General features: G+C 46.5%; 1 protein-coding gene across 1 annotated transcript in view; it reads left to right on the top strand.

The window, feature by feature from the left end:
* Nucleotides 1–477: 477 nt before the first annotated feature.
* The window catches only part of ccdc180 (coiled-coil domain containing 180), a 17,941-nt gene continuing 918 nt past the window's right edge, over nucleotides 478–17,500 (top strand). Inside the window, exons 1-35 of the mRNA XM_054610434.1 lie at nucleotides 478–877; nucleotides 991–1,103; nucleotides 1,940–2,037; nucleotides 2,121–2,185; nucleotides 3,492–3,601; nucleotides 4,433–4,552; nucleotides 5,592–5,702; nucleotides 6,050–6,145; nucleotides 6,273–6,436; nucleotides 6,516–6,601; nucleotides 6,699–6,824; nucleotides 6,928–7,016; nucleotides 7,163–7,282; nucleotides 7,681–7,854; nucleotides 8,535–8,650; nucleotides 8,834–8,960; nucleotides 9,268–9,313; nucleotides 9,406–9,500; nucleotides 9,691–9,872; nucleotides 10,033–10,202; nucleotides 10,531–10,858; nucleotides 10,928–11,072; nucleotides 11,369–11,485; nucleotides 11,834–11,911; nucleotides 12,850–12,933; nucleotides 14,127–14,275; nucleotides 14,378–14,439; nucleotides 14,916–14,973; nucleotides 15,386–15,463; nucleotides 15,580–15,646; nucleotides 15,882–16,023; nucleotides 16,429–16,589; nucleotides 16,698–16,823; nucleotides 16,913–17,009; nucleotides 17,102–17,189. Coding sequence (XP_054466409.1) covers nucleotides 478–877; nucleotides 991–1,103; nucleotides 1,940–2,037; nucleotides 2,121–2,185; nucleotides 3,492–3,601; nucleotides 4,433–4,552; nucleotides 5,592–5,702; nucleotides 6,050–6,145; nucleotides 6,273–6,436; nucleotides 6,516–6,601; nucleotides 6,699–6,824; nucleotides 6,928–7,016; nucleotides 7,163–7,282; nucleotides 7,681–7,854; nucleotides 8,535–8,650; nucleotides 8,834–8,960; nucleotides 9,268–9,313; nucleotides 9,406–9,500; nucleotides 9,691–9,872; nucleotides 10,033–10,202; nucleotides 10,531–10,858; nucleotides 10,928–11,072; nucleotides 11,369–11,485; nucleotides 11,834–11,911; nucleotides 12,850–12,933; nucleotides 14,127–14,275; nucleotides 14,378–14,439; nucleotides 14,916–14,973; nucleotides 15,386–15,463; nucleotides 15,580–15,646; nucleotides 15,882–16,023; nucleotides 16,429–16,589; nucleotides 16,698–16,823; nucleotides 16,913–17,009; nucleotides 17,102–17,189 — 4,388 coding nt within the window. The remainder of the gene's footprint in view (nucleotides 878–990; nucleotides 1,104–1,939; nucleotides 2,038–2,120; nucleotides 2,186–3,491; nucleotides 3,602–4,432; nucleotides 4,553–5,591; nucleotides 5,703–6,049; nucleotides 6,146–6,272; nucleotides 6,437–6,515; nucleotides 6,602–6,698; nucleotides 6,825–6,927; nucleotides 7,017–7,162; nucleotides 7,283–7,680; nucleotides 7,855–8,534; nucleotides 8,651–8,833; nucleotides 8,961–9,267; nucleotides 9,314–9,405; nucleotides 9,501–9,690; nucleotides 9,873–10,032; nucleotides 10,203–10,530; nucleotides 10,859–10,927; nucleotides 11,073–11,368; nucleotides 11,486–11,833; nucleotides 11,912–12,849; nucleotides 12,934–14,126; nucleotides 14,276–14,377; nucleotides 14,440–14,915; nucleotides 14,974–15,385; nucleotides 15,464–15,579; nucleotides 15,647–15,881; nucleotides 16,024–16,428; nucleotides 16,590–16,697; nucleotides 16,824–16,912; nucleotides 17,010–17,101; nucleotides 17,190–17,500) is intronic.

Raw genomic sequence — 17,500 nt, 5'->3', positions numbered from 1 at the left:
ATTAAAACATTAGAACATTAAAACATTAGAACATTAAAACATTAGAACATTAAAACATTAAAACATTAAAACATTAAAACATTAGAACATTAAAACATTAGAACATTAAAACATTAGAACATTAAAACATTAAAACATTAGAACATTAGAATTAAAACATTAGAACATTAAAACAAGAACATTAAAACATTAGAACATTAAAACATTAGAACATTAGAACATTAGAACATTAAAACATTAGAACATTAGAACATTAATGAATAAACAGATGAGCTGGTTAAACCTGAGGCCTCTTTAAGAAGCAACACGTCACGGCGCTCTGCCGTTACCATGGCGACAGAGACACCGCTGAATGAGAACCGAGAGAACCGAGAGAACAGAGAGAACAGAGAGAACAGAGAGAACCGAGAACACAGAGAGAACCCGTAGAACCCGGAGAACCGAGAGCAGAGAGAGCAGAGAGAACAGAGAGCAGAGATGTGTGACAGCAGGCCGGTCCCCAGCGGAGACGTTTACCGTCAGCTGTTCGGGGACGGGGAGCAGGTTCATGGGTCACGTGGGGACGAGGTTCAGCAGGACTGTCACAGGTTGATGGGGTCCGAGTTCAGGACAGGTTCATGGGGGGTCACAGGTCATGGGGGGTTCATGGGGTCACAGGGTCATGGGGTCACAGGTTCATGGGGTCACAGGGTCACAGGTTCATGGGGTCACAGGTTCATGGGGTCACAGGTTCATGAGGTTCATGGGGTCATGGGGTCATGGGGTCACGGGGTCACAGGTTCATGGGGTCACGGGTTCATGGGGTCACAGGTTCATGGGGGGTTCATGGGGTCACAGGTTCATGGGGTCACAGGTTCATGGGGTCACGGGGTCACAGGTTCATGGGGTCACAGGTTCATGGGGTCACGGGGTCACGTCTCATAACAAACACAGGTCATGTGTTTGTTATGAGACGTGGAGCTGAATATTCAGACGGTTCTGATCCCACAGCTTCAGTGAGTCTGACCCAGAACCAGGAGACACTGGTCCAGTCCTGCACACTGCACCATTACAGTTACCGTCACTGGTACAGTCACTGGTACAGTCACTGGTACTGGTCACTGGTATAGTCACAGTCACTGGTACTGGTCACTGGTATAGTTACTGGTACTGGTACTGGTCACTGGTACAGTCACTGGTACTGGTCACTGGTATAGTCACAGTCACTGGTACTGGTCACTGGTATAGTAACAGTTACTGGTACTGGTCACTGGTATAGTAACAGTCACTGGTACTGGTACTGGTCACTGGTACTGGTCACTGGTATAGTAACAGTCACTGGTACTGGTACTGGTCACTGGTACTGGTCACTGGTATAGTAACAGTTACTGGTACAGTCACTGGTACTGGTCACTGGTATAGTAACAGTTACTGGTACAGTCACTGGTACTGGTCACTGGTATAGTAACAGTTACTGGTACAGTCACTGGTACTGGTCACTGGTATAGTAACAGTCACTGGTACTGGTCACTGGTACAGTCACTGGTACTGGTCACTGGTATAGTAACAGTCACTGGTACAGTCACTGGTACTGGTCATTGGTATAGTTACTGGTACTGGTACTGGTCACTGGTACAGTCACTGGTACTGGTCACTGGTATAGTAACAGTTACTGGTACAGTCACTGGTACTGGTCATTGGTATAGTTACTGGTACTGGTACTGGTCACTGGTATAGTTACTGGTACTGGTACTGGTCACTGGTATAGTAACAGTCACTGGTACTGGTCACTGGTATAGTTACTAGTACTGGTACTGGTCACTGGTATAGTAACAGTCACTGGTACTGGTACTGGTCACTGGTATAGTAACAGTCACTGGTACTGGTTCTGGTAGTGGTAGTGGTTCTGGTACTGGTCCTGAGGTTTGTGTCTAATGACTGGTTCTGGTGTGTTCTGTAGACCCAGCTGTCCAGATCCCTGAAGGCCGGACACAGAGACAGAAGGACAGCCTGTCTGTCTGCTGAGGACAGTAACACACACTGCAGTACAACCAGCAGGTAGACAGACAGGTGGACAGACAGACAGACAGGTTCAGTATCACCTTCATGGATCACATGTTGAACAGGTTGTGTCTCTGCAGCAGGAGGCCTCTGCAGGAGCATCACCATGACAACCAGGATGTCTGCAAACTACCGGACAACGTGGGTACGTACCTTATGAATATATTTATAATGAAATATGATTATATTTATAATGAAATATAATTATATTTATAATGAAATATGATTATATTTATAATGAAATATAATTATATTTATAATCAAATATAATCATATTTATAATCAAATATAATCATATTTATAATCAAATATAATTATATTTATAACGAAATATATATAATTATATTTATAATCAAATATAATCATATTTATAATCAAATATAATCATATTCATAATCAAATATAATTATATTTATAACGAAATATATATAATTATATTTATAATCAAATATAATGATATTTATAATCAAATATATATAATTATATTTATAATGAAATATAATGATATTTATAATGAAATATAATGATATTTATAATGAAATATAATTATATTTATAATCAAATATAATCATATTTATAATCAAATATAATCATATTTATAATCAAATATAATTATATTTATAACGAAATATATATAATTATATTTATAATCAAATATATATAATTATATTTATAATCAAATATAATGATATTTATAATCAAATATATATAATTATATTTATAATGAAATATAATGATATTTATAATGAAATATAATGATATTTATAATGAAATATAATTATATTTATAATGAAATATATATAATTATATTTATAATGAAATATAATTATATTTATAATAAAATATAATTATATATATAATGAAATATATATAATTATATTTATAATGAAATATAATTATATATATAATGAAATATATATAATTATATTTATAATCAAATATAATTATATTTATAATCAAATATGTATAATTATATTTATAATCAAAGATACATTCACGTTTTCCCCTGTAGGCCACCGTAGTTCTCAGTTCATGCAATGCGCACAGATCGCTCCTTTAACGGCAACAATCATAAACATTCATAAAGAACACTTCATGTTCATGACATCCTGTCTGTCTGATAGTACTGTTACCCTGTTTCTGTATCCATGGAAACGACTGAACTCTAAGTATGTCTCATAGCTAATTTTTACACACTTTATATTATGTCATTGAACACATCAAGGTAGATACGCAATATACACCTGTAAGGTATAGTATGAGTCAATGTAGTTCCTTCTCTCTCTGTCTCTCTCTCTGTCTCTCTCTCTCTCTCTCTCTCTCTCTCTCTCTCTCTGTCTCTCTCTCTCTCTCTCTCTGTCTCTCTCTCTGTCTCTCTCTCTCTCTCTCTCTCTCTCTCTGTGTCTCTCTCTGTCTCTCTCTCTGTCTCTCTCTCTGTCTCTCTCCCTCAGTGGTCGATCATCAGAGCTCTGACATCATAGAACGACTCATGGAGGAAAAAAGCGAAAAACACAAACAAGCTCTAAAACAGCTGGAGACAGAGCTCACACGCCTCACCCAGGTAATATACACACTGATGTACTATGATATAATACACCTGAGGTAGTATACACACTGATGTACTATGATATAATACACCTGAGGTAGTATACACACTGATGTACTATGATATAATACACCTGAGGTAGTATACACACTGATGTACTATGATATAATACACCTGAGGTAGTATACACACTGATGTACTATGATATAATACACCTGAGGTAGTATACACACTGAGGTAGTATACACACTGTACTATGATATAATACACCTGAGTATACACAGTGTATGATATATACACCTGAGGTGATGTACTATGATATAATACACCTGAGGTAGTATACACAGTGATATACTATGATATAATACACCTGAGTATACACACTGATAGTATACACACTGATGTACTATGATATAATACACCTGAGGTAGTATACACACTGATGTACTATGATATAATACACCTGAGGTAGTATACACAGTGATATACTATGATATAATACACCTGAGGTAGTATACACACTGATATACTATGATATAATACACCTGAGGTAGTATACACAGTGATATACTATGATATAATACACCTGAGGTAGTATACACACTGATGTACTATGATATAATACACCTGAGGTAGTATACACACTGATGTACTATGATATAATACACCTGAGGTAGTATACACACTGATGTACTATGATATAATACACCTGAGGTAGTATACACACTGATGTACTATGATATAATACACCTGAGGTAGTATACACACTGATATAATACCATATAATACACCTGAGGTGGTAGTATTGCGGTGATATAGGTGGTTGATGGTTCTTGTGTGTTCCAGGTGTGTGAGGCTCAGGTGAGGACCGTGAGTCTGGAGCTGCTGTCCTCTCTGGAGGACGTGGACCTCAGGTTGAACTCCCTGAAGGACAAAATGGAACACCTGGATCTCGTCAGTGGACAGGTAGACTCACCTTCAGGTCCATTTAGTAGATGTTCCTCAGCTTTTGATAAGCTGACAACTGAGCAGCTTCATGTTCTGATGAAGATCATGTGACCTGAAGACCGCTGCCCCCCCAAGACCTGTTGTTCTGGTGGGGGGGGGGGGGGGGGGGCAGCGGTCTTTAGTACAACCCAAGGTCTTCAAAGACCAGATCTATAATCCCTCCAGAGTGTTCTGACAGTCCCTTTAGACCTGAAGGATCAGGAGGACTAAAGTCTAGAAGGAACTGAACCTCCTGAAGGCTCCATCTGACCCTCACTGGTGAACCAGACCTGATACCTGACCTCTCTTTGAGCAGAGACTCAGTCCAAACCATCAGAAAACCAGGACCAGGACCTGGAGGTTCTGACTCTCATCCTAAAGTCTTCACTCTCTTCTTCACACCTCTCCAGAGCTGCTGAAGGTCACGTTCTGAAGGAGCCAACAGAACCACATCATCTGCAAAGAGATGAGATGCAATTCTGAGGTCCTCAAACCGGACTCTCTCCTCCCCGACTGGACCTTTAGATCCGGTCCATGAAAACCACCAACAGGATCGGAGACGAGAGACGACCCTGGAGGAGACCAACACTCTCTGGAGTATCTGGACTCGGCTCTCACTTTGGTCAAACAAGAACCTGGTGGTCCACAGTAATGACCCCGATACCCCGTATTCCTGCAGTACCCCTACAGGACTCCCTGAGGGACACGGTCCTAGTCCTTCTCCAAGTCCACCAAACACATGTAGACTGGATGAACTCATATGACCCCTCCAACAGACCTCTGAGGGTAAAGATCTGGTCCACTGGTCCAGGTCCAGGTGAACCTCCTCCAGCTCTGAGGTCTTTAAGCTGAGGAGCGTTATGAATCCTCAGGATCCTAAAATGTTAAATTAATATTGTTGTGTGTGTGTGTGTGTGTGTGTGTGTGTGTGTGTGTGTGTGTGTGTGTGTGTGTGTGTGTGTGTGTGTGTGTGTGTGTGTGTGTGTGTGTGTGTGTGTGTGTGTGTGTGTGTGTTCAGGAGGTCTGTGTTCTTTGGGAGGAGGTGGAGGAGGAGGTGAAGATGAAGAAGATCAGAATCATGGAGCTGAAACACAAACTGACTGAATCTGAGACTCAACGAACCCACGAGGTCAGTTTAACATGTTTCATTATAAATGTATATACATATATTTATAAATATATGTATATACATACTTTTTTCCTGTGTCATTCCATTTGATTACACATAACTTAATTTCTGAACTTATTTGTTTGGTTTTCTTTGTATGTATGGATTACTTGGGTTGTTACCGACATCTGGTGAACATTTCATGTCAATAGCACCTTTAGAAATATATTTACTGAGAAAAATGGTGACGTGTTCAATACTTATTTTACCCGCTGTAAATATATATATATATATATATATATAAATATATTCTAAAGGAATAAAAAGACATCTGAGAATCGTGTGTGTGTGTGTGTGTGTGTGTGTAGATCAGAGTTGTGCTCAAGAAGAACCTCCACCTGCTGCAGAACATCAGCTTCCTGCCTCCACCTGACGTCTGCAGACTGATCCACACCGAGGTCACGGTAACACTCTGACCTATGACCCTAACCCTCTGACCTATGACCCTAACCCTCTGACCTATGACCCTAACCCTCTGACCTCTGACCCCTAACCCTCTGTCCTCTGACCTCCTCTCTGTCTGTGTCTCAGATGTTGAATCAGTCTCTCCTGGCGAACCGTCGCAGCGCGGCTCGTCTACTGCTGCTCCTCCAGGAGGAGAACCTGCAGCAGGAGTCACTCCTCCGTCTGCTGTGGGAGGAGCGCCTGAACCGCTGGAGGAGGAGCAGGGTCACGGGGGTCATAGACCGCTTCAGGTGTGGGGGGGCAATACTATCAGGAGAAATACTCTTCATGCTGATTTTAGCAGGTGTATCAGCAGTACTTGTGTTGTAGGAGTCTGTGCAGCAGTGTTGAGGAGCAGCAGCTGGTCTCAGGTCAGCTGGTCTCAGGTCAGCTGGTCTCAGGTCAGCTGGTCTCAGGTCAGCTGGTTCAGCAGAAGAGAGGCGCTCTGACGGATCAACGTGATGACATCATCCATCAGCTGAGGTAACTTCATCAGTGTTCTTCATCCATCAGGTGGAGAAACGTCACAGCAGACGTCCAATCAGTGTCTCTGTTTCAGCTCGCTGGTCCCGCCCTCCTGCTCCATCACTCTGGTCTCTGATTGGTTCAACCGGCTGACAGCCGTCAATCAACAGATCGGTAACACACATTCCTGTTTCTGACACACACACACACACGCACACACTCTTTGATGACCTCATCATGTGTGTCTCAATGTGTGTGTGTGTGTGTGTGTGTTTAGATGACCTCCATGCTGACCTCCTCCGTCAGCTGTCTCTCAGGTATGAACAGAGGTGGAGCGACCGTCTGGCTGAGGTGGAGCTCTGTGAGGTGAAGTTCAGTGAATTAAGTTATGTTTGTATTTAAGACGGACAAGGTGTTATTCAAAACTTTATTGATCAGTCAGCAGATCACAGGAGGAGGAATGATCATTGATTATCATTATTGATTATTGTTGTCACCACGTTCTCCTGCAGGAGGAGCTCTCAGCTCTGCAGCTGTCAGAGGAGGAGGTGAAGGAGGTCGTCCAATCTCAGCTCCTCGCTGTGATTGGACGAAGCCAGAGTCAGGACGAAGAGCGATTGGCTGCTGTAGATGTCAGTCACGCACACCTCACTGAGACCTGTCTGTCTCTCTGTTTAACTGTCTGTCTCTCTGTCTAACTATCTGTCTCTCTGTCTAACTGTCTGTCTCTCTGTAACTGTCTGTCTCTCTGTTTAACTGTCTGTCTCTCTGTCCACCTGTCTGTCTCTCTGTTTAACTGTCTGTCTCTCTGTCCACCTGTCTGTCTCTCTGTTTAACTGTCTGTCTCTCTGTCCACCTGTCTGTCTCTCTGTTTAACTGTCTGTCTCTCTGTCCACCTGTCTGTCTCTCTGTTTAACTGTCTGTCTCTCTGTCCACCTGTCTGTCTCTCTGTTTAACTGTCTGTCTCTCTGTCCACCTGTCTGTCTCTCTGTTTAACTGTCTGTCTCTCTGTCCACCTGTCTGTCTGCAGCGGTGCTGTGACTCTGTGGCCCGTCGTGCTCTCAGTCTCAGCAGGTGTGTGTTTGTTGTGATGCGAGGAGCAGCGTTGCTATGGGAGACACACAGCCAGAGGTTAGAGGGGAGACGACAAGAACTACAGCAACACCTGGACCACCTCAGACGCTCACAGCAGCAGAACACACAGGTGAGTCTCACCTCAGCAACACACAGGTGAGTCTCACCTCTACAACACACACAGGTGAGTCTCACCTCAGCAACACACACAGGTGAGTCTCACCTCTACAACACACACAGGTGAGTCTCACCTCAGCAACACACACAGGTGAGTCTCACCTCTACAACACACACAGGTGAGTCTCACCTCAGCAACACACAGGTGAGTCTCACCTCAGCAACACACAGGTGAGTCTCACCTCAGCAACACACAGGTGAGTCTCACCTCAGCAACACACAGGTGAGTCTCACCTCAGCAACACACAGGTGAGTCTCACCTCAGCAACACACAGGTGAGTCTCACCTCAGCAACACACACAGGTGAGTCTCACCTCAGCAACACACAGGTGAGTCTCACCTCAGCAACACACAGGTGAGTCTCACCTCAGCAACACACACAGGTGAGTCTCACCTCAGCAACACACAGGTGAGTCTCACCTCAGCAACACACAGGTGAGTCTCACCTCAGCAACACACAGGTGAGTCTCACCTCAGGTGAGTCTCACCTCACACACACAGGTGAGTCTCACCTCAGCAACACACAGGTGAGTCTCACCTCAGCAACACACAGGTGAGTCTCTGAGAGGATCCTGTAAGTGTCTGTCAGCAGGTATGAGTCCCTTCCATGATGCTTTGCTGTTGTGTTGTCAGAAGAAGAAGGTGCACCTGGACAACCTGCTGTGTGGACTCCGTCAGGAGAGCAGTGAGGAGGCTCTGAAGACGAGTCTGGACAAAACGCTCCTCTACCTGCAGGATGTCAAACACAGGTACTGCAGGACACATGCTAATGCTAATGCTAAAGCAGAGTCAGTCAGCATTGAGTTACTACAACGTGTGTGTGTGTGTGTGTGTGTGTGTGTGTGTGTGTGTGTGTGTGTGTGTGTGTGTGTGTGTGTGTGTGTGTGTGTGTGTGTGTGTGTGTGTGTGTGTGTGTGTGTGTGTGTGTTCAGCTGCAGACAGTGCGTCTCTGATCAGGGGGAGGTGTTGGATCGTCTCCCGTCTCTCCTCCTGGAGGAGCTCCTCTCCTACAGCAGCAGCCTTAGCTCCTTCTTTCACCTCAACCACATCTACAGACCGGTAACCATGGCAACCACACCTCAGACACACCCACACCTGCTGGTGACCGTAGCAACGACTGTTACCTCCACCTGTCTGTCACAACCTGCTTACCTTAGGGTTATATACTATATATACATATACTTGTAAACTCTATAAAGGCGGATCAGGTGGGTCCAGGTCATGTGACCCTCAGCTGGTAGTTTACAGGTGAAACAGGTGGGTCCAGGTCATGTGACCCTCAGCTGGTAGTTTACAGGTGAAACAGGTGAGGTGACAGTTCAAAGAATAAACCCTGAATAGAAGATAACTTGTTCTTCCTCCTCAGAGTCCAGAAGAGCTGCAGAACCTCCACCCATCATCCACCCACCCGGGTCAGTCTGTCTTCAGCTCAGGGGTTGAATTACTAACTGGTGTTTAACTGGTTCGGTCCAGTCTGAACTGGTTTGTTTGGTTGTCTGTGTAGAAACCAGTGAGGTAGCAGAAATACAGAAACCAGAGAAGAAGACGGAGGAGGAGGAGTCAGACCCCACCCAGCCCTCTCCTCATTGGCTGACTGAGGTGAAGATCTGATCAATGATAAACAACGATCGGCTTCTGATTGGTCCAGATGTAACGTGTGTGTGTGTGTGTGTGTGTGTGTGTGTGTGTGTGTGTGTGTGTGTGTGTGTGTGTGTGTGTGTGTGTGTGTGTGTGTGTGTGTGTGTGTGTGTGTGTGTGTGTGTGTGTGTGTGTGTGTGTGTGTGTGTAGGCGGAATCCTCTCTGCTGGATCTCAGTGACATCATCAGTGATGTCACGTTTACATCATCGAGGGGTGTGGCCTATAGCGGCCCTGCCTTCAGATGCCCCGCCCCCGACCTGCCGGACGACCTGCAGCTTGAAATGCACCTGAGCCTGTTTCCTGTAGAGCTGCTCACACACACACTGAGCAGGTACACACACACACACACACACACACACACATCACCATAGCAACAGGAGGGCGCCAGTAGCCGTGACGACGGCCATGTTTCCATCAGTTTTAAGTGTTTTTGTCAGAAAGAGATGATGCTCTAGGAAACAGGAAACAGGACGTGTGTGTCTGTCGTCCAGCATGAGGACTCTGTTCTTGGATCACCTGGAGCAGCGTTTCCATGACGTCCTCAGCTCGGCCGTTGCCATGGTGACGGACAGGAAGGAGGCGGCGTGTTCGGAGCAGGAGCTCCAACTGAAGCAGCTGAACCCCCAACACATCGAGACCCACATATACCAACCACGCCTAGGTACACACACACACACACACACACACACACACACACACACACACACACACACACACACACACACACACACACACACACACACACACACACACACACACACGCGTGTGTGGTGTTAGAGTCTGATGGGCATGGTAGCCCTGTCATCAGTGTGTGAATGGGTGAATGATATGTAATCATATGTAATTTAAGCTTTGAGCTAAATGACTGTAATGTAATGTAGTGTGTGTGTGTGTGTGTGTGTGTGTGTGTGTGTGTGTGTGTGTGTGTGTGTGTGTGTGTGTGTGTGTGTGTGTGTGTGTGTGTGTGTGTGTGTGTGTGTGTGTGTTAGCTGAGCTGCAGCTCCACAGTCAGCGGGTGGAGCTTCACTGTGAGGAGGTCTCTGGCGTGTTGACCTCCTGCAGGGCGGAGCTGCAGGAGGTGCAGACCTCCGTCAGCAGGAGGAACCAGGAGTTCATGGTCAGTCTGTCCAACATTGAGGACGGCGTCCTGACAGCCAACAGCAGCCGACGGATGGAGGCCCTCAGCTCCACCCTGCAGGAGCGTCTGGATCAACATATCAAAGACACCCAGCGCTGTCAGACCTCCTTCAGACGGACGGTTCAGGACCGACTGGAGCAGCTCAGGATCAGAACCACTCGGATCCTCAGAGCCTTCAGGTGACAGCTGGACCAGAGAGTCACACCTGAACCAGGAGATCAGGTCTGATGGTGTTTCTCCTCCTGCAGGTTGTTCAGTGAAGGAGGAGACTTCTCTCCTCAGGAGGTGAGGCTGTTCCAGAGGAGGCTGAAGGAGGAAACCAAACAGATCACTGTGACGGAGGAGTCCATTTACTCTGAGCTGGAGGGGTTTGAGTCCAAGAGCTTGAAGCAGGTTTGACCTCTGACCTCTGGGCTCAGTTTAAACTGTATTTCTACAATCAGACTTAATGTGCACCTTTAACACACACACACACACACACACACATAAGACCCGCCTACCTTCATATAAGCACACGCACACGCATAAGACCCGTTTACCTTCATATACACACACACACACACACACACACACACACACACACACACACACACACACACACACACACACACACACACACACACACACACACACATAAGAACCCGTGTACCTTCACATGGAAACACCTGGAGCTTCTGTTCCTCCTCCAGCTGAAGGAGGTGTCGGGTCGACTAGAAGAGAAACTCTGCTTCCTGAAGTCTGAGGTGGAGTTCATGGAGAAGATCCAGAACATCATCAGCAGCACACGAGTCCACATCAAGGCTGAGGTACCTGTCTGTCTGTCTGTCTGACCTGTCTGTCTGTCTGTCTGACCTGTCTGACCTGTCGGTCTGTCTGTCTGTCTGACCTGTCTGTCTGTCTGTCTGTCTGACCTGTCTGTCTGTCTGTCTGTCTGTCTGACCTGTCTGTCTGTCTGTCTGTCTGTCTGTCTGTCTGTCTGTCTGACCTGTCTGACCTGTCGGTCTGTCTGTCTGTCTGACCTGTCTGTCTGTCTGACTGTCTGACCTGTCTGTCTGTCTGACTGTCTGACCTGTCGGTCTGTCTGTCTGACCTGTCTGTCTGACCTGTCTGTCTGTCTGACCTGTCGCTTTCCTGAACTTGTTTGAATCCTGCAGGCAGTCAGCAGTAAACAGCAGCAGGTCGTCATCAGCAGCCGTTTGGAGAATCTGAGGATGATGATGGAGAACACACAGGTACACACAGGTACACAGGTACACACAGGTACACACAGGTACACACAGGTACACAGGTACACACAGGTACACACAGGTACACACAGGTACACAGGTACACACAGGTACACAGGTACACACAGGTACACACGTACACACAGGTACACACAGGTACACACAGGTACACACAGGTACACAGGTACACACAGGTACACACGTACACACAGGTACACACAGGTACACACAGGTACACACAGGTACACAGGTACACACAGGTACACAGGTACACACAGGTACACACAGGTACACAGGTACACAGGTACACTCAGGTACACAGGTACACAGGTACACACAGGTACACTCAGGTACACACGTACACACAGGTACACTCAGGTACACAGGTACACACAGGTACACTCAGGTACACACAGGTACAATCAGGTACACTCAGGTACACACAGGTACACTCAGGTACACTCAGGTACACAGGTACACTCAGGTACACTCAGGTACACACAGGCACACAGGTACACACAGGTACACACAGGTACACACAGGTACACAGGTACACACAGGTACACTCAGGTACACAGGTACACACAGGTACTCTCAGGTACACAGGTACACTCAGGTACACTCAGGTACACAGGTACACTCAGGTACACTCAGGTACACACAGGTACACACAGGTACACACAGGTACACAGGTACACTCAGGTACACACAGGTACACACAGGTACACAGGTACACACAGGTACACACAGTACTACAGTTGTAGCACGTTGTACTAGGTGGTGTTGTAGTACTGTTGTATTACTACCTGTTCAGCAGTGTAGGACTGTAAGATCGTGTTCTTCTGCCATGATATCAAACAGGTTCTAGAAAGAACAAGAGATCAATATGTCTCTGTTTATTCTGTCTGTCTGTCTGTCTGTCTGTCTGACCTGTCTGTCTGCAGGTGTCTCCAGATCATTTGTGCTCTCTCCTGTCATCAGTCAATGAAGAACTCAGGAAGCGCTGTCAGTACCTGGACTTTTCATTGGTAGGGTTCCACCTGTATGTTTGACCTCATTTGATCTACCAGGACTACTTCCTGTTTACCTGGATAACCTTGTCTCTTTGGATTCCTCCTGTCTTGTGTGGCTGGTCTTATCGGTTTACCTCTGGTCTACCTGAAATGCCAATTGTCTACCTGGACTTTCTCTGGTCTACCTGGACTTCCTCTGATCTACCTGGACTTCCTCTGGTCTACCTGGACTTTCTCTGGTCTACCTGGACTTCCTCTGATCTACCTGGACTTCCTCTGGTCTACCTGTACTTCCTCTGGTCTACCTGGACTTTCTCTGGTCTACCTGGACTTCCTCTGGTCTACCTGGACTTTCTCTGGTCTACCTGGACTTTCTCTGGTCTACCTGGACTTATCTGGACTTTCTCTGGTCTACCTGGACTTTCTCTGGTCTACCTGGACTTCCTCTGATCTACCTGGACTTTCTCTGGTCTACCTGGACTTCCTCTGATCTACCTGGACTTTCTCTGGTCTACCTGGACTTACCTGGACTTTCTCTGGTCTACCTGGACTTTCTCTGGTCTACCTGGACTTCCTCTGGTCTACCTGGACTTTCTCTGGTCTACCTGGACTTCCTCTGGTCTACCTGGACTTTCTCTGGTCTACCTGGACTTTCTCTGGTCTACCTGGACTTTCTTTGGTCTACCTGGACTTTCTCTGGTCTACCTGGACTTACCTGGACTTTCTCTGGTCTACCTGGACTTTATCTGGTCTACCTGGACTTCCTCTGGTCTACCTGGACTTTCTCTGGTCTACCTGGACTTTCTCTGGTCTACCTGGACTTCCTCTGGTCTACCTGGACTTTCTCTGGTCTACCTGGACTTCCTCTGGTCTACCTGGACTTTCTCTGGTCTACCTGGACTTACCTGGACTTTCTCTGGTCTACCTGGACTTTCTCTGGTCTACCTGGACTTTCTCTGGTCTACCTGGACTTCCTCTTGATATCTTTAATATCTTATTTCCACCAGAACTACTTCCTGTTTACCTGGTAACGTGTGGACTTCATTCATTTCCTCCTGAACTACCGTCTTTCTATCTGGACTAAATATGGTTCTACATGACCTTCCTTTTGATGATCTGGTCCTCCTGCTGTGGTCCTGGTTCTTAGTCCATTATGTGGTCCTCTTAATATCTCTGATGTTTACTGTGTGTGTTGTCGGTGTGTTCAGGACGCCTCCCTAAAGGAAAGACCCTCAGGTCTTTCTAAATCCAGGAAGCAGGTCCAGTCAGCCCCCCGTCTTGGTTTACTGCAGACCAGGAGGACAGGTGTGGACCTCCTCGATGACCCTGTTGTGGGCGTCATCAAGTCCCTGAACAGGTACATAACTAATCCTACTGAGGAGTACTGAAGGTAGTACTGAAGGTAGTACTGTGAGTACTGTTGTTAATTATTATTATTATTACAATCTGGACTCTTCAGGTTCTGTGAGGTCCAGGATGTTGGAGCAGCAGAGGGAGACGAGAGAGGAAGACCAGCTGCAGGTAAACACCTGTTTCTGTGTCGACGAACCAACAAGTCCAAATATATTATAATATTTATAATCTCTTATGATCTTATTCTTTGTCAGGTATTTCCTGTTTTAAAGGACTAGTTTTTAGGATTTATATTCCTCTGGTGATGAGGTCTGGTGATGAGGTCTAGTGATGAGGTCTAGTGATGAGGTCTGGTGATGAGGTCTAGTGATGAGGTCTAGTGATGAGGTCTGGTGATGAGGTCTGGTGATGAGGTCTAGTGATGAGGTCTGGTGATGAGGTCTAGTGATGAGGTCTGGTGATGAGGTCTGGTGATGAGGTCTAGTGATGAGGTCTGGTGATGAGGTCTAGTGATGAGGTTTGGTTTGTCCCCCCATGTTCCCTGTGACCCCCCTCATCAGTCCTTGGTTCTCGTGTTCCTCTGTGTTCTAGACCGTCATTGTGTTTACATGTTAACACCAGTCTGTCACTTCCTGTTTCTGCAGGTCAGAGTCCAGTTCAACGACCTCAACAGAAATGTACCGAGTCTGTCGGTACACTGAGGTACACACACACACACACACACACACACATACATACACACATACACACACACACACACACACACACACACACACATACACACACACACACACACACACACACACACACACACACATACACACACACACACACACACACACACACACACACACACACACACACACACACACACACACACACACATACACACACACATACATACACACACACACACACACACACACACACACACACACACACACACACACACACACACACACACACACACACACATACACACACTGTTCATACTGAAGCTCTATTTCAGACAATAGCCATAATGTGTGTGTGTTTGTGTGTGTGTGTGTGTGTGTGTGTGTGTGTGTGTGTGTGTGTGTGTGTGTGTGTGTGTGTCTGTGTGTTTGTGTGTCAGTGGGAGGAAGGGCTGCAGGTCCATCAGGACTGAAAGAAGGTTCCAGGTTTTTGGACCAGAACCAGAAGAGAACCCACAGTAAGTCCCAGCTGCTGGTCTGATGGAGAGTCACAGACAGTCATCACCTGTGTTGATCACCTGTGTTGATCACCTGTGTTGATCACCTGTGTTGATCACCTGTGTTTGTGTTACAGCTCCTTCAGCTCCACACTGAACTCTGTGTTGTGGAGAGCCAATGACGTCCTGCTGCTGGTTGCTGAGGTAACAGAGACACCCGGAGCAGGACCACTGCTGTTAAACTTTAATATGTCTGACTGACTGTCTGTCTGACCTGTCTGTCTGACCTGTCTATCTGTCTGTCTGACCTGTCTGTCTGACCTGTCTGACCTGTCTGTCTGTCTGTCTGACCTGTCTGACCTGTCTATCTGTCTGTCTGACCTGTCTGTCTGTCTGACCTGTCTGACCTGTCTGACCTGTCTGTCTGTCTGTCTGTCAGGACTTCTACCGGAGTGAGCGGTATGGCCTCAGCAGGTTCCTCCTGGTTCCCGACAGTTTGGACCAATGGGCTGAGAGCATGCAGCAAAGGCTGCTGGGATACCAGGAACAGACCAGGAAGTTTCTGAGCACGAGTAGAGAGGGTAAAGACACACACCCACACACAGACACAGACACACACACACACACACACACACACACACACACACACACACACACACACACACACACACACACACACACACACACACACACACACACACACACACACACACACACACACACACACACACAGACACACACACACACACACACACACACACACACACACACACACACACACACACACACACACACACACACACACACACACACACACACACACACACACACACACACACACACTGGACTATGAGGACCCTCATTGACGTAAAACCAGGTCTGAACTCTGCCAAGGTCTGCAGAGTGACTTTACCTGTCTGTCTCTACCTGTCTGTCTCTACCTGTCTGTCTTTACCTGTCTGTCTCTACCTGTCTGTCTGTTTCAGAGTTGGAGACACAGCTGTCTCTGTTGGAGAATCTGCTGCATTCATTACCTGCAGTTTTGATCAGTAACCATGAGCAACGGCAGGGGGCGGGGCTTATTGAGGAGGTGTGCAGAGTTGGAATGAAGCTGGAGGAGACGCTGGCAGCCAGCGAGGAGGACAAGGTACACCAGGAGATCTTCTTTAAGTGGCTCATCAAGTCCTGTCTGTCCTCACCTGTCTGTCCTGACCTGTCTGTCCTCACCTGTCTGTCCTCACCTGTCTGTCCTCAGCTTGTGAACGTCCGTCAGCTACGAGTGTCCCTCACAGACGCTGCTCTTCAGACTCTGAACATCAGAGAGGAGCTCAGACAGCAGCAGCTGCAGAGCGCCATCTGTTCTCTACACCTGGAACTACAGGTAGGAGGGGGAGGAGTCAGTGTGACACCTGTTAACAGCTGTACCTGTCACACCTGCAGCACCTGTGGGTTTTCTGTTTGTGTGTTCAGGTGTGTTTGAGAGACAGAGGGGAGGAGTTTGTGACATCACTGGCGTCTCTGACAGAGCGCCTGCTGTCTCAGCTGGACGAGCGGCTCTCACCTGAAGGTGACTCACCTTTAACCACCTCCTGAACACCTGTGTACCGGTTCCTTTGACCTTTGACCTTAGGTCATCAAGTTTCCTGTTTGTTTCCATAGAAACCGAGGCAGCACGGCACTCTGATGGCAACACCATTACCATGGCGACAGAGGCTGAAACAGGACGGAAACACTGCACAGCCAGCAGGTAACACCTGACCTCTGACCTCTGACAGTACAGCTGTTATTGTGACAGAGCAGCCAACAACATCATCATTAATATTATAATCTATAAATGTTCAGAAAGATGGGAGCTTCTCCAGAGTTCAGACAGGTGTTTCACTCTCACCTGTGACCAAAGGTGTCTGTGGTTGTCATGGTAACTCATGTAAATGGTTGATGGATGAAAAAAATACACAGATGAGTCTGTATTTAGAACTGACTGAGGCTTTTACCAAGACGCCTTCGTGTTCATGGGTCATGACGGGTCACCAGTTAACAGGGTCACCAGTTAACAGG

The sequence above is a fragment of the Anoplopoma fimbria genome, chromosome 13 (genome assembly GCF_027596085.1).
Source record: "Anoplopoma fimbria isolate UVic2021 breed Golden Eagle Sablefish chromosome 13, Afim_UVic_2022, whole genome shotgun sequence".
Lineage (NCBI taxonomy): Eukaryota > Metazoa > Chordata > Actinopteri > Perciformes > Anoplopomatidae > Anoplopoma > Anoplopoma fimbria.
The sequence above is the reverse complement of the archived record's forward strand: the minus strand, read 5'-3'. Positions and strand labels throughout refer to the sequence as shown.